This window comes from Tetrao urogallus (assembly GCF_951394365.1).
Source record: "Tetrao urogallus genome assembly, chromosome: 1".
In the NCBI taxonomy this organism is placed as follows: Eukaryota; Metazoa; Chordata; class Aves; order Galliformes; family Phasianidae; genus Tetrao; species Tetrao urogallus.
In genome coordinates, this window is record NC_136813.1 from 143,943,565 (window position 1) to 143,965,811 (window position 22,247).

The 22,247-nt window shown below is 43.2% G+C and overlaps 1 protein-coding gene across 1 annotated transcript in view; it reads left to right on the top strand.

The window, feature by feature from the left end:
- The window catches only part of CACNA1I (calcium voltage-gated channel subunit alpha1 I), a gene marked incomplete at both ends in the record, with an annotated part of 148,922 nt that overhangs the window by 57,951 nt on the left and 68,724 nt on the right, over positions 1-22,247 (top strand). Inside the window, 2 exons of the mRNA XM_079549293.1 lie at positions 9,198-9,309; positions 9,869-10,002. Coding sequence (XP_079405419.1) covers positions 9,198-9,309; positions 9,869-10,002 — 246 coding nt within the window. The remainder of the gene's footprint in view (positions 1-9,197; positions 9,310-9,868; positions 10,003-22,247) is intronic.

The window sequence follows — 22,247 nt, forward strand, 5'->3', positions numbered from 1 at the left end:
ATTGCCCACCTATTAGCCATTTGCTTTTGTGAGCCATCAGATCCCCTGGTAGGCTGGGGGAGCATAACGTAGTATCACAAAAATGAACAGCAGGCAGGGATGGGTATGCTGGAAAAGTCCCACAGAATGTTTTGGTATATCCTTACAGGCCAGGGTCATCTAGAACCTGGCACCATGGTTCTTGAAGAAACAATTATTTCCTCCAGTACGCTTTTTCATTTCGGCATCACTTTCCATTAGTGCAAGTGTAGGGAGAGCTCTGGAAAGCAAAAGAGAACACCCAGGCAAGGCAGAAGGGAAAAACAAACAAACAAAAACTGAAAACATTGGGAGTGGGTAGGGAGCATCAACTCTTCTAAGGTGCCTACCTTTACCACAGGTGCCAGTAGAGAATCAAATCTACAGAGTGAAATCTGAAGATGATGCTTTTTTCCCTTCTTTTCTATTGTTTTCTCCTATATCTATCACTGGTTCCTTTCTTCTCCCTTTCTTGATAGTTAGTTGCATAGATGCTGCTGTTATAGTGCCATGTTTATCTGGTGGATGTGTCGGGTGGTCCCACAAAAGGCAAAGACCTCATTTAAACCTATTAACCTATAAACATATTGTAACCATGGAAGGGACTGTGGTACTGCCAAATGCATCAGGACTGTGACATCTGTTTGAAAAGTGCTGGAAGAAGGCTTCTGTGACTTGGGATGGTGTTTTTGGGAGGTAGATAGACCAACTACAGAAGCAAAGAGGGAAGAGCAGGAGAGATTTGGATTTGTTTCCAATGTATTTCACATTTTTACACTTTGGAAAGAACTTTCTGTCAAATAAGTCTGACCACATCCAGATTAAATCAGATAAAATGTCAGTGGAAGAAACCCACTATGCATCTGTCTTTGGTTTGAGAATGGTGACTCTACCAAACTGTCCAACCTGTCTCCTCACTTCCCAGAGTCAAGCACGATGTGGGCTTGTGTTTTAGAGCATTCCACAGCTCGGTTCAAATTCAAATTGTGTAACTCTGGAGGACATCAATTCTAATTACTCCTGGATTGCAAAAGTCTCCTTGGCTTGGTCTGCCCTGCTCATAAGTTCAAGTCCTCTCCAGCTGAGTGCAGAAATAAAGACTAACTCTTTTAAGGTGTCCGCTTAACCACTGATTCCAGTAGAGAATCGACTCTACAGAGTGAAATCTAAAAAGCGCTAAGAGCTTTAAGCTTTGGAAGCCAGCTTGAGTTGAGGGAGCTTTCTCTGGTGGCCCTTCCCTGCCATGTTACCCCTGCAGATCCAGCTGTAGTGGGAAGCAGCTGCTGAATCTTCTGTTAGGAGATTTTTAGAGCACAGTTCTTTCAGCTGTCTTGTGCTATAATTATGTTTCAAGCTGCAGTCATATCCCCTCCTGCTGTGACCTTGTTGAAGCTCTGAATGTGAAGCCAGGTCAGGTTTTGGATAGAGATCTCCAGGACAGAGCCAGAATGCTGCGGGAGGCACCATTTGGGGGTCAGCAGGAGGTGCAATTCCTCAAGTCAGTCCTGAACTGATCCCACAGCATGGTGGAGTATTGCTTTGCTGGCAGGAAAGACGTGCAACGGCAGTCCTAGCCATCTGAGGATATTAAAAATCTCTTTCTCCAGGAACAGTCATTACCTCTAATACCCTGCTCAAGTTTAAATTTGGATAATTACTTTCTTCTGACCTAAAAAAAAATCATTGTGTTTTGTGGGTTTTTTTTTTCCCCAGATGCTGTATTTTTTTCACGCTTCCAATAGTAAAGAGCTTTGTAGGAATTTTGTACACTGTTGAACAGATGCTCCGTTGCCTCCTAAGAGTTAGATGCAATTTGGAGGTGGGTAATGAGTTATAAGTGGAGAAGCTCTAGGGTCCAGCAGTTACAGGTGGAATGTAACTGTTGATAGTAGAGCTGTAGCAGCATTGATGAAGATGCATGGTATTTGTGAGGTATTTGAATAAGTAATAATGAATCTCATCTGCAGACATTTGCTGAAGAAAACAACAGGTTGCTTTAGAAGACTGAGATATTCATCCAATCGGTGGGATCAGCCAGCCAGAATCTTTGGTGTGACTTGCTCTGGCTCTAGGAACGATGGGCTCTCCTGTGTTTGCTGTGTTGAAGAGTATTGTAAACAAGTCTTTCTTTATCTCTGCAGCCTTACATTTGATTAGGGGCCCTCAGTGGCCTGTGGCAGCCTTATGCTAGGTCAGAGCTCTCCCTTTGTCTTCATGTTCCTAGAGTATCTGAAGATTTGTCTCATTGTGTTAATACCTCTGCATATTTGCTCTTCAGATTCCTTCTTAGCCTCTTAATCTCAGTCGTATGTTTTTCCTGACAGGTTAAATTTCTTTCTATTAGTTTTCATTCTGCAGAACTCAAGTGTTTAATGGACTCAATTATCAGGTCTAAATTAATCATTATGGAAAGAGTTTTATGAAATCAGAAATTTGTTGGTTTGTTTCTGTAATGGAATAAAAAAAAATCCTTTCCAAAAGCTCTCTTCTCACTGTATATGCTCATTGCATATACAGTGGATATGATATGGTGTATGAGATACATCTGACTTAGGTTTCATTAGTCTCTAAGTCAGCTCTGAATTTGAGTTATGCAGCCAGAAGCCCATGTAGCCTGATACAGGGCCTCCTTTTGAGTGAACCTGGGATGTTAGATTGATCAGAGGTGCTCACCTGTGGTGCTTTCTTTTGTTGGTTTTTATCTCATTTACTCTGGATATGACTTTTTCCTCTTCCAATATATGCGGCTTTGGAGGAAACCCCCTTCCAAAGTACAGCAACATGGGTGCATTTGTCAAGCATTTGAAATCTCTCTTCTCCTCCTCCTTCCATGCTCTGTTGCCCTTCCTCTCAGGATCACCATCACAGGTTGTGTAAGTCTTCCCTAGTGCCTCCCAAATCAATGTTACAGCCCTGTCTTGTTCTGGCAGTACTGCAGTCCTTTTCTTGGCATCAATGCTGTGATAGATTTGAAGACCTCAGCATGCATATGGCAGTCATCTAAAGTTTAGATGCCCTGCTTTCATGTGAAGAGTGTTTATATGACAGTGTGATGAAAACAAACGTGTACAAGAGATTGCCTGACACAGGAAGACCTAGAGAATGTTGACCTTGAGGGCTTGCAAAAAAAGCCTCTGTAACTTGCCCTATATGGCTTGGCTGCAGTGAAATCCCAGCACTGCAACATTTAGTGCTGGCATTTAATTTCCAGTTTACTCAGAACTCAAAAAGGGAGAGTTCTAAGTCAGGTCAAAAACCCACAGTCTTCTTTCTGTGATGTCAAAATGTTACTCTGCACTATAAAAAGCTGAAGAAGAAATATTTCAGCCTTTCCAAAAAAAGGATTTTAAGGCTTTTTGTTCTGAGGAATGTTTTGATTGTTTTGATCTATTTGAACACAAATACGTTTTGAGATGCATTTTCCTTTGAATGTAACATCTGATGTTCGCTCAGCTTTTTCTAGTGGGCTAGGTTAGCAGATTGGGGCCGAAGAGAAGGAAGCCTGTTGCTTCTCTCAGCTTGTTTTATAGGAAAAAAAGGCCATGAAATCCTGATGCTTTGAGATACATTAACATAATAGAAGGGGGAAAAAGTAGTAAGTGCTAAGAAAAAAGTTGGAGGGAGTTAAAAATGAGACTCGCCTCTGAGGGCTTCTGCAAAAGCCAACAGCACTGAGGGAAATAAAATGAGAACTTCTTTCCCTGGAGCTGCTGTGTCTCTGCCCTTCAGAACACAAATCACTCCTTCCATTATAAATGAAATATTAACTGTCGTGCAGCAGTTACAGCATCCTACTGGCTTCTTGCTAGGAGGGTCACAAAGCAGTATAGTAAGGAAGAAATGCAGCCCTCGTAGAGCTTGTTTCAAAAGCAGGGAAAGAAAATGCAGTCACTGCAAACTGGAATGACAGGGCAGGGCCAACTACCTGGTGGAAAACACGCTTAGACAAGAAGGAGGTAGAGAGGATCGCAAGGGGCAGGCGGAAAAAGGAGGAATGATGATGCAAACATGAGGTCTCATCTGCAGGATGACTGCAGATATGCCCACCTGGAGCTAATTCAGAAGTGGAAGGCCCTGAGAAGATGTGTACACGGGTGGCCAGTGTTTGTCTGGGAAGCATCACATGCGGCTTCATCATTTACGCTTATGCAGTTTGGGAGGGTGACACCTGCTGCTGCTGTGTCAGCCACTGAGATTCTTTTCTCCATCAGGCCATGCTCTCTGTTTTGGGATAGGGCTGTGACTGCCTATACTACAGAGTGAGCTGACCTTTCCATCCTGTTGTTATGTCCTTTGGTAGCTAATGCATTTCTACAGCAGGTTAAATGGGCCCAGGGTATTCAGTACCTGAGTTGGCAAGGCTTTACTTTAGGAGTGCATCATCTTGCATTATGCGTAGTCATGTTATCAAGCACTGTGGCAACATATCCAGGTCTCAGAGACACCTGTGTATCTCCTTAATTGTCCAGTAACTTGTGGTTTCCATCTCTGACTCCATCTCAGATGGTTTGAGGTGGATGGTAGTTCATCCCTTGTGTGCGCTGGTGATGCATTAGTTTGTCTAGAGAAAGGCAGTGAAGCTGGGTGAAGGGTCTGGAGCACAAGTGTTACAGGGAGTGTAAGAGGGAACTGGCATTCAGTTCAGTCTGGAGAAGAGGAGGTTCAGGGGAGACCTTAATTCTCTCTACAGTGACTTGACCTGAAAGGAGGTTGTGGTGAGGTGGGGTTGGCCTCTTCTTCCAGGTAACAATGATAGGATGAGAGAGAATGGCCTCAAGTTGTGCCAGGGGAGGTTCAGGTTGGATATTACAAAAAATTTCTTCTCAGAAGAAGCGGTGCTGCAGCGGCACAGGCTGCCCAGGGAGGTGGTGGAGTCACCATCCCTGGAGATGTTCCAGAACCGTGTGGATGTGGCACTGAGGGACGTGGTCAGTGGGCATGGTGGGGATGGGCTGGTAGTTGGACTGGGTGATCTTGGAGGTCTTTTCCAACCTTGATGATTCTATGCATATTCCCCTTGAGTATCTACCCATCCGTGCCGGAAAACATGGAGGAAACTCAATGGATACACAGCAGCTGCCTCTGGCCAGCAGCTGGATGGGTCCTGCTCAAGCTGCATAATTAAATCACTTGAACTTCGAAAGAAGTTAATTAGTAATGAAACTTCTGACTGAATGATGCAAATTGTGAAGACCAGCTTTGTCAGCAGCTGAAATTAATTACAGGCTCAGACACAGGGAGAAGCGGGGTGGGGGGAAGGATGCAGGGAGGGGGAGGCATCACCAAAAGGATGATGACAAACCTGGCTGCAGGCTGTTGCCGTGGTGATGAGAGGCAGTGATGGTATTTGACAGCTGTGACACATCAAAGGCAGCAGGTACTTCGAATTACTCCCTCCACTGACCCAAGTGGGCAGCCATCCCTCCTAGCTTGATGCAGAAGCTTTCATTTACTCCTCATGCTTTCTTTCTCTCTATCACAGGTGGGACCTGCCTTCTTGGGGGCCCCCACCTGCCCAGAAAGAAGGGCACTATGTGGTGGCAGAAGGAAAGCTTTTCCTAATGTCTCTTTAATCAGCAGTGTCCTCAAATGCCTGGACAATGCCGGCAAACTCTCAGAGCTGGTATTTGAAAAACAGGGGAGGAAAAACTGTACAGCCAGCCTCTGATTTCTGAGAAAGAAGATTCATGGCTTTGTACCCCTGGTTAAAATTGCAAGGTTTTAGGGTGTGCTTTGGCTGGCTGGCTGGGGGGTTGTGAATCTCAGGATCTCACCAGCTGCCTGCAGGTGCCCTGCCACGTCTTTGTGATCCAAGGTGGGCTACTGCAAGGGGAGCATGGGAGCATCTTGGCCACGTAGGCACTGCTGCAGCCAAAGCATATGCACAGAAACATGGATTTGTGTAAACATATGAATGTCTAAGTTGACTATCAGGAATATTTTTTTTCCAATAATAGCAGTGCTGCAGTGTCACAGGCTGCCCAGGGAGCTCATACAATCACCATCCTTTGAGGTGTTCCAGAACTGTGTGGATGTGACACTGAGGAATGTGGTTAGTGGGCAAGGTGGAGATGAGCTGGCAGTTGGACTTGGAGGTCTTTTCCAACCTTTGTGATTGTACGAATATAAAGATGTGACTTCAAGCCCTTTTTCTTCAACTCCCTGAATCTGGTCATGGTTGGAGAGTATTCTGTGCCATCAGGTTTCTGGTGTCATATTTTCTATTTGTCTGCTGAAGAAAACACTCTACATTTTAAAGCAATTTCTGCTTTTTGTTTTGCATGTGTTTATTTCAGCCAGGGCTGCTGTGAGTGTTGATGGGAATAATAGATGCTTGAGGGACTACAGATGACAGAGCTGCACTACAGTCAGTTGTGTCTGGTGACGGGAACAGGCATAAACTGAAACATGGGAAATATTGCTTAAATGTATGAAAACAGTGAGTAAACAGTCAAGCGCTGAAGCAGGCTACCCAGAGATGTTCTAGTGGAGATGCATCTCTGGAGACACTGAAAAATCAACTGGATGTGACACCGAGTAACCTGCTGTGGTTCACCCTATTTTGATAAGATGACCTCAGAGAGTCATAGAATCACCAAGGTTGGAAGAGAGCTCCAAGATCATCCAGTTCAACCATTCACTTATCACCAATATTTTTCACTAAACCACGTCTCGCAGTACAACACGTAAGCATTTCTTGGACACCACCAGCATTGGTGACTCCACCACCTCCCTGGGCAGCCTGTTCCAAAGCCTGACCACTTTTTCAGAGGTTTTGTAACATCCAACCTGGATCTCCTCTGGGTAATCTGAAGCCATTCCTTCTAGTCCTATCACTAGTTACATGGGCGGAGAAGCTGACACTCACCTTGCCACAATATTCCTTCAGGCACTGCCCCGTGCAGTGCTTCATATGAGTGTGTCCACAGTCCTGGAAGATTGTGTACTCTACATTCTCCTACAAGTGGACCTCAAGCTTGTTTGGAGGTTCTAGCAGGGGAGTGCAGCTACCGTATACCTATGAATTATACATCTCTATCAGGGAAGGTCATCTTCTTCAATCAAGCATGCAGCTTCAAAAGGGATACATGTGGAGCAGTGAGAGAGGAAGGAGACACCCGGATCTAGCCACCCAGATCAGCCAAATCACCCCTGGTGGTCAATGGGGTGACAGATGTCATAGCCAGATCACCCTCACATCTATTGAGGAGATCCAGAATCAGCTTTTCTGTGTTTCTGTGAAAGATTAAAACAACAATAAAGTTTGGAAAGTCCAGAAAAGAGCTGTAGTCTTACCTGAAAGTCCTGTGAGAGCTAATGGAAACCTCTTTAAGTGCTTTTGTGGGCTTTGAATTGGTTCATAAAAGAAAGATAAAAGAGAGAGAAAGGTGGGAAACTGAAGCTGTGCCAAATAGACCTTGGAGGGCAGTCTTTTTATTCGTGCCATTTTGCTCTATCCTTTTCTGACAAGGCCTCTGTTTTTGCAGCCCACAGTGAGAGTGGGCTCCATGTGCTTACTTTGTACAGCGCTTGGATTCACTTTGTAAGGGATAGTGATAATGTGTTCTTGAAATCACCTTATAGCATGATTGGCACAGTAGAAAATGGTGTCTTGTTCTTGTCTGATTTTGCAACTGAAGGGAGCTCACTGAAAACCAGGTGGGGGAGAAGAGAAAGAATTAATAATCTTCCAGATCAGATTGTGCAGAGTTAGTCATGAATCACTGTCAGAATGAGCAAGGAAGAATTGCTCAGAACAAACCATGGATTTTGAGTGTCTTTCAGAAGTGGCCACCATTTTGGATTCACTTCTGTGAGGAGTGAAAAGTCGGTTGTATTTTCAATAGGTATTTTCTCAGCTCTCTTAGTTTAAATTAAAAACAACAACAACAACAAAAAACGAAAAAACCTTTGTCTGAAAATGGAAACCAGGCAGGGATGTTTGGGAGGCATGTGAAATTATGTGAGTGACGTTTCTGCCAGAGGTTGAAGGTCTGTTCTCATTAGATCTACATCACTGGTTTGCAATGCGAACGCTAGGAAGAAGTCACAGAAACATGTGCCCAGTTTTAGAGCTAAAACACTGTAATTGAATCCTGGGTAAGTGTGGATCAGTCCTAAGCCTCCTTCATTTGAAAGAGCGGGATGGTAAGGAAGAGGCAGATAGAGGCTGCGAAGGGCACAGAGAGGTTCCTCAAATGCACCATTTTTACTCTCTTCTGTAATGTATAAACGAAGTGGTGCTTGATGAAATTAAAAGGCAACAAATTAAAAATAAATAGGAGGAAATACTTCTTAATGTAAAGTATAATTAGCTAATGTAGCTTACGGCTGCCAGCTATTATTGAGGCTGTTATTTTAGAAAGATTCTCGACAAAGGATTCAAATGAATAAGCAAAGCATCTGCAGGGACACCACTATAGCTGAGAAAACAATTACAAGGGCTATCAATCCTCATGCTCTAGGGCACAAACAGAACAGCAGCTGGGGTCAGAAACACAATTTCCCCCCATGGTTACTGAATTACTTAATTAGGCACATGGTGATGTTCTATCCTGCATGGGTCACTGCTGGAAGCAGAATAATGGATTGGATGACCATTGGCCTGTTCCAATATGGCACGCCTTTATCTCCAAGCTCTTCTCAGAAGGTAAGAAGGAGACTTCTAGCCTTATGCTCTACTGCCTTCTCAGAAGGGTCCTACTCACTGGACTCATGCAGTGATCCAGCTGTCAGTGTCGTAGTGTTCAATATAGACTTTCACCAGATCCCAGAGATTTCTGCTGCATATGAATTTAGGGCACCATGGAAGATTTTTGGTTTGTTTGTTTGTTTCCTGCTGTATTTGTGAGATTTGTAAGCCAACAGGAGAGGAGTCTGAGCCTGCTTGTGTTTAATTATGGCAACAGTCTGATTCGTGTAAGTATTAAGGCTTTCAGCTACCTTTCAGCTACCTTTCCCATTTACAAAATGGTTTTGGCTTTACCAAAGAGTGAAGAAGTGAGGAACTGAAAGAGAAAAACATAACAAATGTTTTGTATATTTGTTATATATTTTTATGACAGATGAGCCTATCAGCAGCTATTTCCCTTTATCTTCCTGTTTTGCCATCCCAAATCTCAAGGAAGCTTATCTCAGCCCTGACACTTTTGCAGCAGTTTTCCTTGACTCTTTTCCACTTGGTTTGAGTGTGTCAGCATGATGGTGATTTTGCTAAACTGTGTCACCCTGGGGATGTACCAACCATGTGAGGATATGGACTGCCTTTCTGACAGGTGTAAAATCTTGCAGGTAAGCAGACTTCCTTCCTGTCATGATGGTGCATTAGTACAAGTCACAGAATTTCATGCATGTTTTCTTTCAGTGTGTGGTCAATACCTTACCAAAAGGTTGGTGAGAACATCCCTGGCAGAAAAGTAGCTTTCTATAAAAAAGGGGAGAAATAGCTTTGAGGAGTTGAATGTGGGGTTAGAGAGAGAGAATAAATGAAGTCTACTTGTGACCAGGCAGTACAGACTAGTTGCTAATCCTCTTGATCCTGTGAATAAAACGTGTCTTCCTGACACAGGAAGGACCTGCTGTTGCTGAGCCAACACCTGCTTTCAGGTCCATCCAAAGAGGCTCTGAGTCTACATCAAGTACTTCACGTAGGAGGAATAAATAGAGCCCCTGCTTCCTTGCTTTGACAGCAGGTAGCTATGATGCCAGCGCTGCACAGAAGAAACTTGTCCAGCCTTGTCTTTAACTCGTTTCCAGAAGTACTGAAATTCATGTTTGTTTCACTATCTGCACTGAAAAGTCTCAATCTGGGAATGTGTGTCACACTTGTTGTTGGCTCTCTGTTTGGCAGGTATTTGATGATTTCATCTTCATTTTCTTTGCAATGGAAATGGTGTTAAAGATGGTGGCCCTGGGGATCTTTGGCAAGAAGTGCTACCTTGGAGATACCTGGAACCGCCTGGATTTCTTCATTGTCATGGCGGGGTAGGTTGATAGTTTGTGTTTGCTTGTTCTCTTTGTTGAAATGACTTCTGAAACTGAGAAGCGCTCCCCATCTGAAAGCAAATCAAAGTTTTTGGCAATTGTCCATGTTTTTCCCCAAGTGTACCAAGCCAGGTTAAGCCCCTCAAATCCTGATGCTTCCTTCAGGTGAAGGTAAATTCTTGCAAAGCCGGTGAATGCTACTTTTGATTTGCTATGATGCAACTGATAAAAAAAAGTTTCCAGTCTGCTTCTACCATGGTAAATTTGCAAAACTTGAATGAGGCATCCTCGGGAAGAAACAGTAGGCTAGCTTAGCTGATGTGCAGCTGTCTATCTCCCAACTTCAGTAGAGAGTGTTAAGTTGTACCAGCTCAAGAGCTAGCCCAGAAGTGATTTTGCTAGTGGAGGAGGAACAACCTTTATCAGAGCTAAGCCAGCTTCTCTGTTTCTAACAGCAGTGTTTCAGTGTAGAAATATATGTATGTATATATTTTCACTCTTGTCCTTTTGTCTCTGTACTGCATTGGCCTCAACTGTGGTACTATTGGGACAAGCTGACATTTGAGTGTTTTTTACAACAAAGTTGCTATAGAGGAGCTCTGATTTCCCCTCTGCATGTGTGAAGTGGAAAACCTACCAGGATTTGGCTATTAAATCACAGCAAAGCTTTCCTCTGTGATATCAGTGGGCATGCGTTTTTCTGGAATTTGTCCATTTTCAATCACATCGCCTTGTGGTATAATAAAAGAAGTCAGAAAAATTATGTAATATTAATGTTCTTACAGAAAATGGGTGAAAATCTTTTCAGAGAAGCCTCCCTGACTTACCTCTCCCTCTCCCCAAAGCATTACCAGCATTTGCTGTCACCTGCAAGTGCACTGCTGATGGAGCCAACTGTGAGTTCAAGCTCGCTTTGCAGAGCTTTTCCCTGAGGTGCAGAGCAGCACTGTCTTTACATTTGCTTCTGACACAGTTGTTCTACAGAAAGATTTGGAAGACGTTCCTCTGGAGGGGTGTATAATTGTTTGCTTCTGGGGGGAGCTGAACTCCGTTCAGTTGTGAAAGTGTGAAGGCTGATCCTCAGCTGGCTTGTATGTGAAAGGAGGATGGGCAGATGAAAGCTGCAGCTTTTTGTGAACGTAAGCAATGTGCATGAGATGGGAACCTATCTTGTGGCTGAGTGCTGTGATTAGCATGTGATTTAGAAGAGGCCTGCATTATGGGAACTGTTTGGAAAGGAGACTTGAGAACCCATGGTACTCCTCCATTGGGATGTGCTGCACATATGGGGTGAGAGGACAGCTCTGCTCCAGGTGGGTGAAGGACAGCCATCACACTGAAGGAAAGGCTTGGAAACTTGGGGTATTTCTCTGCCTGGCATCCCTGCTAGCATGGTGTGTGAACAGTGCAGCCTAGAGTGATGAAGAAATTGGTGGGGCAGCGCTAAATGAAAATAAGGAATTGCGCTTACCTCTTTCACTTGTCTCCTTCATGAAGCAAACTGCACCATAGGAGGCTCCATCTAAACATCAGACATTTCTTTACTGGGCAGATGGTGGAGCACTGCCATAGGTTGCCCAGGGGCTGTGGGGTCTCCTCCTTGGAGATCTCCAAAAACCACCTTGACATTGCCTTAAGCACCCTGCTCTAGGTGTCACCTGCTGGTGCAGGGGTTGGGCCAGTGGACCCAGAAGTCCCTGCCAACCTGTGATTCTGTGAAATTCTCTCTACCTAGATCAGAAATGTATATCTTTATACCCATTTATACCTTTCCTTCTGCTATCATTGCTGGATGAAATTTGAGAAGAGAGTCTTTTGCACATCTAATAGCAGTATTAGAAATGAAGCTCATATCTGGACTCCTTTCAATGCCGAGGAGACTTAGAATCAACTCCTTAGGTATAAAATAATCACTGTGGAGGATTTTTTTCATTTCAGGTCCAGAACCGAAAGAAATTTGTTTCCTGATTTCTATACAATTGTTCTCATGAGGTGTCAGGCTGAAATGATAGTAATCTCATTAGAATATCTGATCTCAAAAGACTTCATCTGCTAAAGAAAGATTTTTCCATTTAGTTATATAGAACTAATGACTATATAATGTATTTTGAGTTATAAAAGCTTGTGGTTATTAATTCATTATTTTTTGAAATTCATTAAAATTGTCTGCACTGCTTAAATCAAATCCAAGCAGAGTCTCAAATTTGCCCTTATGTACAGAACATAGGCTTTTACTTAACCTCAGATTTAAGCCCCAGGCTTCATCCTGATTGGTCCCACAACTGGATTAGCTTGCTCTGAGTCCAAACTACGCCTTAGCCTTCAAAGCCTCCTGCATAAGGCCTTGCATATTTTCTCTGTGCCGATGAGGTAGATCCCGAAAAGAATCTCATCAACATTTTTCTGAAAGCCTCCTCCTTTCCATGGTCCTCTGCTCTCGTGGGCTGCAAGAGAGGTCATAAATTCAACTCCCTAAGAAATATCCAGATGATGAAAAGTAATGCACTGCCTAGATGACGTTTGAACATCTCTCAAATTTGAGGAAAAGGACTGTACTTCTCAACTCATTCTCCTTTCTCCCTTTCCAAATATATACTCTAGCAGCACCCAAGCAAAGCATCAAAGGTTGGGAGGATGAACTGTAGCTTGGAAAAGCATAGTGCAGGTTAGGAACATTTCTGTTGGGTGGTCCTGGGTGGCTGAGGTACCTCCACTGGCTTTCAGTGTGACAGTGTGTTTTATCAAAGAGTATAATGATTATTTGCTGCTCTTGCCCCAGACGATGCTTTGGTTACGTAAGCCATGTGTTCAGGCATTCATATGTAGTTTCTCCTCACTTCCTTGGAAAGCCAGAAGCTATAGTTTTAGTTAGCTGAATTCCCTTGTGTGCCCCTGCCCTGCTTGCCCCTGCCCCCCACGCAACCCAGCAGCTTGAGGAAGACTCAATTGTCACTAAAAATGCTCAGTTTCCATGGCAATAGGAGCTGACATCACCAGAACTTTCTCCCCTCTCACACACTCCCTCCCCCAACAACCCTCAATACGTTTTTTCAGTAAGGATTAGGAAAAAAAAAACGCACAACCCCCCCCAAACAAATAAGTCCTATCTCAGCATTCTCCACTGTTGCCCTCAGTGCTCCTAAAACCAAGAGAGGTAATTTGGGTTGAATGCCCATGCTCTTGTGCACTCAAGCAACAGGGGCTCACACGTGGCTTGCAGACACTTTAGTTCCCACTGTTCACTGCTGATGGGAGGTTGCAGGTTCCCTGGTATTTCATGCAGGCAGTGTTTGTCACTAGCTCTCTTGGTGGGAGACCTTCTTCCCCTGCATTTGTGTTTAGGTTGTGTCTGTCATCATTTGTTTCCCACAGTGATGGGTGCTTTTGGAAGGCTTGCTCTGAAGGAACTTAAAGGGCAGATTCCTAAAGCTGAGACTACTATTTTTTTGAAAGCTGAGATCATCTGGACACCATCGATACTGAAAACTTAGGCCAGCATCTCTACATGTGTGAATTTAGGAGATGTCAATTATTTCTAGGCTGGTGCTCATCAGCTTTTTAAATCAGGCATTTCTCTAGCAACGAAGAGTTTCTCCTGCTTGCTCTACTCTGTGAATCAGAGTTGCATTTACACGTGGTTGGAGATGATGCCAGTGTCCCTGTGGAAAAGAGGCAAAGAGGCATCCCTTTACATGATTCTGTCCTAAGGGTCCTGCCTGGCCTTGGGATGTCAATTCCACCAGTGAGTGCTTGTTTGGTCTCTCTTGTATTTTGCAGCCAAATGCTTTAATTAGTGATTAGAGGCAGGAAATGTCTCTGACTGCTTCTGTAGCATCCCCTTGACATATTCTAGTATGGAATATATTTGTACAAACTGTAGGTAGTTTAAGGGGGAGAAATCTTCACTGCACGGCCAGGGGAATTATTGTGATTACAAGTTTGTGTGTAGAATATATCCAAAGTCTTTCTTTAACTAGCAAAGAAGAGGCTGGTATATCTTTCACAGAATGTCCCATCTTTGTCTCTTCTCCACCATCACACCACAGCTTTGCATGTAGGTCTTGCAAACTGTGATCAAATCTCATCCCAAACATGCCTTTGGAGAGGAGCGGCATATGCTCCATCCCTGGAGGCATTCAAGGCTAGGCTGGATGTGGCTCTAGGCAGACTGGTCTAGTGGTTGGCAACCCTGCCCATGGTAGGGGGATTGAAACTAGATGACATTTGAGGTGCTTTTCAACCCAGGCCATTCCATGACTTGTGTAATTTGTAATTTTAAAATAGAGTTGCAGGCTTGTTCAGTAGATTAAAAAAAACCAAACAACATAGTGGACAGCAGAGTAAGGCACACTACACTGTGTAGTCACTTGAGTGCATTATACAGTGGTAATCCAGCCTATCTATTCCAACCTTAAATTTTCCTTCTCCCACAGCCAAGGATTGTGGCAACCCTTCTTATCACAGCATCTTCCTGCTAATTCATTCAGCTCCTTTCTCCAGTGCTCCAAGTCATGTTGATTGTAGGTTTTTCCCCCTCACAATCTTCTCTTCTGAAGAAAGAAAATCCCTTCCTATTAGTAGGGGCAGAAAACTTTGTTCCCAGATGTGTGGTGTTAGGTTTGTTCATACTGGAATACATGTTATTTGCATTTCCAAAGCAGCTCATGCTGTTCTGTATTGCTGACTTATCCTCTTCATTTCTTTTCTGTTTTCTCAAAAATAAGCTTCAACAGCAAAATCCATCAGTAATGTTTTTTTAAAAAATTTCTGCTAGGTTGTGATAAATAAATAAGGAACAGCGTGGCAAGAATTGTGTATTACGGTACAACTGCTCATGAATAAGTCCTCATTTACTGTTGTATGTGAGGCTTATTACTTAGCCTGTTTCTCTCTAATGTATGTCATGATGATTTCATATCATTCCAGTCATATCAGCATAATTACTTGTGTGAACCAGACTTGTAATCTCATAAGAAATTATAGCGCGTTAGTTTGATGATGTCTATTTTTCTTTAAACCTGTGTTGATTATGGCTAATTTTATTACCCACTTTTAATCTGTAACCTATCAAAGCCACATATTGGTGATTTCATTGCTGTACCGTGACCAGCATCAGTCCAGTCAGCCTACTGAAATCACTGTGTTTCTCAAAGCACTGGCACAACATCAGAATTTCACTGGCCCTTGGATGCTCTCCCAGTTTTCTGAGACTAATCGAAAATCAACAGCACTGGTGCAGGACTTTTCTGGCCATCTCTTTTAAAACTCTTGGATATAAGTTGTCCAGACCTGCTTATCTTAGAATATCCCTACTTTGATGGATACAGCCACAAATACTTGATCACAGCTGTAGTTGAAAACAGCTCATTATCATCTGTAGTACAGATGTACCATCTGACCTCCCCCTTAAAACTTTTTTTTTTAACTGAGATTTCTGCCTTTTTAAACAGTTCATGACAATTATGTTTTCTTGTTTGTTGTACCATTTTGGGTTCATTCTGTTCTCCTACAAATTTTCTACAATATCATCTCCTAGTTACTATTCATTTTTCCCAACTTCCCCTCTCTTCGTTTCGCTATATTGCTGCTTTTGCTTACTACCTTTTTTAACCAGTTTGGCTTTCTTGACTGTATTTTTTTAAATAATACTTGATTACCACCCAGAGTTCATGACTACAATTTTTTATCCTGTCTTGTTTGATACATGGCTGTTTCCATGTGTCTTCAGCTTCATGCATATGGCCTTTCTAATCCACCAAGTGTATCTAGTAGTGCTGATGGCCTTACTTGGTGTGTACATATGACATGTAATCAAGTAGTCCCAGATTTAATTTTACTGATCACAAAACAAACAAACCCAAACCAACCAATCAACCAACCAAATAAAACAAAAACCACTGCTGTATCTTTGTTCCTTAAATGTGATTTTTGAGTTATACTGTACGTCACTGTAAATGCTGAGAATCCTCAGCACCTTGGTCTAACCTAACTCTAGCAGGATGGATAAGGGGAGTTTTGTTTTTTTTTTAAATGAGTTACAGACTAATACCAGGAGAGCCGTTTTCTAGTGACATTCATAGGATCAGAGCACAACTCAGGTTGGAAAGTACCTTATGAGGTCTATAGTCCAATCTCTTGCTCAGAGCAGGGTAAACAGTAAATACAGGTTAGGCTGTTCAGAATTGTCCTCCGGTCTTGAAACCCTTCAGATGGAGGCTGAACCACCTCTCTGGGCTCCTGCAGCACCTCTTATTTATCTGTATATCTAGTCTGAGCCCCATTTCCCTGCTGGATTTATGCCCACTGTGTCCAGCCCCTGGACATCTTGGTGGCCCTCTGCTGAACTTGATCCTATTTGTCACTTTCATCAAGGGAGTCCAAAGTTGAATGTGCTATTCCAGATTCAAGTTGCCCAAAGATGGATGCCCCATCCCTGAACAGATTCAAGGCCAGGTTGGATGGGGCTCTTGGTAACCTGATCTAGCAGTTGGCAACCCTTCCCACAACAGGGGGTTTGTAATCAGATGATTTTTAAGGTTCCTTCCTACCCAAGACATTCTATGTTATTAGCTGCAAGCAGAGCAAAAGGGAATGATCCCTTTCCTCGTCCACTGGCTTTGCTCCTGCTGGTGCAGCCTGGCATGGCATCAGCCTTCCTTGCTACAGGGGTGCACTGTGGGACATGGGTCACCTGCTGTTACCCAGGTCCTTACCAGCAGAGCCACTACACAGCACTAAGGTAGAGGATTTTTTTATCCCAAGTACAGGACCTTTGCCTATGGTGAACTCCATGAAGTTTCTGTCAGCCCATTCCCTCTAGCCAGGAGGAATTATCTTCTTTATATGACAGAAAATTAATTTACAATTTAACTATTAATTTTAAAATTGTCATTGATTCTGTACTTGAAAATGCCTTTTTTTGACATGAGCACTACTCCCCCTTCCCTTCTGTCCTTTTCAGCCTTCCTACCTAGGTTAAAATCATTGACTTTAATATTCCTTTCATGCAGATCTTCCCACCAGCCCTTTCTAATGCCATTTAGTCTGTTTATGCTCATAAAATGAACAATTCCTATTCTCTCTATTACTCGGCCCCTGGCACTGCTGTACAGATGATATATTTTTTTTCCCTCCTCTCTACATCTTTCAGTGCCTTCATTAGTTTTGTTCTTGGGATGGAGGCCCTGCAAGGATGAAGTTTTTTTCCTAATTTCATCACTTTTTTCCTGTGGTTTTTCATTTAACAATCTACTGACTGGTGTATCTCTCAATTTCCTAAAAATGTATTAATTTCTAATGAAATGCTGGTTAATGTTTTTGCTTCTCCAGTGGTCGCTCAGTGCTTTGGCAAGTCTGTCATCCTACCTTGCTGACCCAGCCAGTAGTTGGTTACCAAATTCCTCCATCTTCTGCATTCACTTCTACTCAGGATGCTTAAGGAGCTCAGCTGGAGCTCCTTAAGTTTTTTATCCATCCCCTAGAAATTCTCTATTACCTGTGGCATAGTATAATAAGAAAGACAGTTAATTCCAAGACACATCATGGGTGAAATATTGCCCTAGAAGTTTCTAAACCTTCCCAAGCTTGCTTTTTTCTCTCTCGTTTCAGTCACAGTATGGCAGCACAGCTCTCATGGTATCAGAATTTCCTTTCCAGAGCATCCATTCAATTCTGCACAGTTATACAGCCCTTGGAGGAGGTTTTCTGGCATCTCTGTACAGCTGACATTCCACCTTGGTCTTGCCTGGTAGCCCCTTAGATTGAGCAAAACATTTCTCCTCGCTGGCCTCTTAGCCAGTTGCTTCTTCAGAAATGAGTTATGCAGCATCCACGGTGGGGACCTGGAATGTGTTGCTCTGTGTTATCTGATTAATCTGTGACTATCATTATTTGAACTTTGTCTTGCTAGTGGTCATCTATAGTCTTAGATTTCTACATCCTCTAAATCCTTCTTTCATAGACCTGCAGTGATGCTGCTTCCCAAATTGAAATCCACTCTCCTGAGCAATTTTCACCCTTCTTCTTGACCATGCTATGGTAGATCTGAGCAGTGACTCTTTCCTTACTTCAGAACCCCTGATTTACACTTCTGGGACAGCAAGCAGTGAATTCCCACAGAATTTCAGCCCAAGTAAGGGGGCTGAAGGACAGGAGGTATCAGTCCCCTTCTTCAAATGCCCACCCAGGCCTAGGAAAAAAAGTTGTCCAATCTGGGAAGATGTTGCTGTGCCTGAGATGCTGATAGGCATTAATCTTGCATTATGGGGAAGTGGGCTATCAATCTTCTGTTTTCTCTTTGCTTTTAATTAACAGTGGTCCTTTGAGGACCTGGCCAGAATTTGCATAGTTATGACTTTAAAATCTCAGACCATTAAATGCTTATTAGCAGCAGTGTAAACAGAGTGAGTAGTCAGAAAATCTCAGTTAGCTGATCTTCGCTGTCAAATGGAAGTTTGTATAAAATTATGGCAAGTTAAGGAAAACTGTAATAAATACAGCAATTAGGTGTTTCAAGCAGCGATCAGAGAAAGATGGAAACCAGCGAGCAGTAGGATAAATAACATCTTAACCAGAGGCAGAAATATCAGAATTGCAGCCCTTCCCCACCAACACGCACTCACTTTTTCCTCCTTAATGATACTAATTATTCCATTTGCTTTCCCCTAGTAAAACTATCCGTAGATGTGCAACATATTGAAATGAAAAGAGTCATCAAAACGAAATGAATCACAGCAGAGAGGAATCAAAACAAGGAGGCAACGGTACCCTGTGTGCATTATGTGTAGCTCTCAATTATTACCGCTAATGCTTCGCCTCCCTAAAAAACTGATTCCCTACTGCACGAATCCTTGGTTTTACTAAAGTAAATTAAGTGGGCACAACCAGAAGCTTGCAGGACCAAGCAAGAAATGCTTTTATTTGCTTTTTTCGTTTATTTTTTGGCTAAGCAATGAAACACAGACCTAGGAGGCTGTGCTCAGAGTCCTTGTTTTCAGAAGCGAGCCCCATCACTCGTCTTCAGTCATCTGAGCCCGCCCGGTCCCTCTGGCTTTCTTATCACAGTGTGAAAACCTGCTTATGTCTTTTCATATCATGTCTCCAAAACTGTTAAGAAACTCTGACGTTTTCTCTTAGTGCTCAGTTTGGAGAGAATTCTGAGTGTTCAGGGGTGTGAAATAATCACATCCTAGGCAGCTAGGGAGCAGTCTCACAGGCTCTGCAAGCTTTCAGCAAGCTTCTGTTGGTAGAAACGCTTAATGTAAAATAAAGTTCTGTACCAAGGAGAACGGTTGCAGGTTGTTGTTTCTTTTTAAAGATTACTAAGCATTGTAGCTCCAGAGCTGTGTAATTAGTAATTTATTACTCCCTGAAGAAATGTCTTTTTGCTAACAGAGTTACAGCCTCGTTAACTTTTTTTAAGGGGGAAAAAAAGAAGATACAATTTTGCAGCCCTCATTTTACTAGCAAGGCATTTTTTCCCTTTGCTTCTAACTTCCAGCTTTTATGTCAGCAGAGAGTTGTCTTTATGCAGCGTGATGAGCTCTAACTTTAACAGAGATAAGCAGGACTACTTAGCTGAATGCCCTGCGATTTGCAGAGCAATTTAAGGTCCTGCTGTGTAATGTCTGGCCACATCCCATGTGATGTTATCCCATAATTTCTGCAGTAGGTAACGAAAGGACTTCAACTCAGCTATTTGAGGAGGGGGGGGGGGGGGGGAGGTTCAAGCCGAGCCATAGAGGCACCAAACTGTGCAAAACCCAACTGGGCTCTTTCCTGTACTACCTATTATAGGGAAAATACTTTAGCAGAAGGGTTGGACTTCTAGCACTGCACACGCTTTTTATTTCCCTTCCATCAGAAGGGAATGAGACCAACTTTGCTCCACCTCTGCACTGCAGCCACAGTTACATAGCCAGTGCAGAGGTACTCAGACCACTCAGAGCTCATTCTGGTGCCTAACACAGCAGTAGGAAGGTTTAGAGGTATATGTGCCTCCCATCATCCCCCCACAAACTGCAGTTCTTATAGAATGTACAGAGGTATTGACCTATGGGATTCTCCACCTCCATGGGCTTGTGCTGGGGGGCACCTGGGTAAAGGGAGCAATGCCATGGTAAATGGAGCAGATTTTGGTGCTGATATCTGTAGTAAAAAATCAGGAAAATTGAGTGTACTTAGCTGAAAGAATTCAGGGAGGAGCAAGCAAGTTGTCTTCTGTCTTCGTTGCCCCAAGTGCTCACAGATGCTGGGAACAAATGGCCAAAGTCCTCAGGCAACGAGAGCTTCCCTTTTGCACAAAGACTCGCAGTGAGCCGGAGGCTGCAGCTCAGAAGACACAGCCATAAAGATTTTGGCTTCAGTGCCAAACCTGAAGTTATTCGACAAAGAAATATGAATTGATTAGACTGCAGTTAATTAGATTTCAATTGAAAACCCCTATCAGAGAAGGGGAATTAGGCAGCTTTTGAATTTAACAAAAACATATTGGCTTTGTGTCATAAGAAAAATACTGCCTCGGTATTTTTCATGAATGCTTTCAGAATTCATTTTAAATATTAATTTTTGGGTGCTAATTATCAGCAAATAGAAATCCGAGAGCCAAGATTAAGAAAGTTAATAAGTACATAATAAAGGTGTAAGGAGATGTAAATATGAAGAGGTAAATGGTAATGTTTGAACTGTTTTAATCATTGATTTCATTGAAGGTGATTGTGGAAAAGCTGCTAGCAAGGCACTGCATGAGTACATTACCTTTGGTTACTGTACAGCAAGATAAAGTCTGAATTTTTTGGAACTCATGCGTGGCTTTCATATTCTTTCTGTGTCTACTTTAAAATACATTTATTCCTCGGACCTGCTGGTCAGCCTGTTCTCTTGGCCTGGCCCAGGGCCGCGTTGGCTGAGCAATTCTGCTGCTGTTGAGCAACAAGCATTGCTCTTCTCTCCTGGGCTTTGTCGCTGCTCAAGAAGCAGAGTGCCAAGGCAGATCCAAACCTGCTGGCATATGCCAAGCTGTGGCTAATGAAGCTTTTCTGCTATGGTCGAGGTCTTGTGAGCAATGTGGGTGCGTGATGCTGTGCTGTGTGCATGCCCCCTTCCTCCCCACGTACCTTCTGTCTCCTCCACTGCTTGGCATGGAATGGAGGTACTCCAGGCCAGGTGTTTTCTGTACAGGATCGCTGTGCTAACAAATTGCTAGCTTGTCCCCTTGTGGTAGTTTGGACTCATCTAAGTTAAACTCAAGGTCTCATGTGTATTCAGCTAAGCAGAGCTGATTAGGTATAGGCTAATGTTTATCAGCAAGACAGAGGCAGAAGGAGGCCCCATTAAGAAGGTCAGTAGGAAAAGGTGCAAAAGGAACAAAGATGGAGACTGGAAAGGAAATAAAGGATTGGCAAGGAAATTGAAGGACATGAGATAAAGCAGAAAAAAAAAAAAAAAAAAAAAAAGAGGGAAAGTCAGAGAAGCTGGAAGGAGGGCCAGAAGGATTAAAAGATGTGGAAATGTTGGAGGCATGAATGAGTCAGAAATGGGGTAGGGAGGGCATGGGATGCTTTGAGAATGAGGAGAAGCAGAGTTCAAATAGAGATGTGTTCCCCACCAGACATCCTCCTGTTATGTGGGGTGAATCCCATGTACGCAGCTGGTGCCTCTGTTCTATTCCCCACTATGATAGCATTCTCACCATGCATCAGTCTTGAGCTGTGCAGTGCAGGGACAGTGTGTGTCTCAATCCTCCTTCCTTCCAGAAGAGTTTCTTACAAAAAGTTTTGAAGAAGCAAATCTCTACTGAGCGAAGAAGAATTACTGTATAAATTCAATTATTTTGACAGCTCACTGCTCAAATTCCATCACAGATCAAGAGCTGCTCTCTAATTTAGCATAGTTCCAGCTTCCTAACCTGCCCCTGTGCTCGCCAACCCACGCCAGAGGCTACAAAATACTTTAGTGGTGCTAGAAATGAGCTGCCATTTCCCTTGAGAGATGCTTTACACTTCTGCCCCATAAGAGGAAAGGACAGCTTGCAACCCACACAAGCTATTCTGCAGCCAAGACTTTGTCCAGCTACCTCTGAATCAAAAAGAAATGAAGCTTTTTACAAACAGTGTGTACCTAAAGTAGCCAGGGAACAGGGGACAAGAGATGAGGAGCGGTCAGATTATAGGGTCTGCCCTTGCACGCTATGCGAGAATGCATAAAATCATGAAGTTTGGTAAAAAGCTCTAAGATCATCTAGCCTA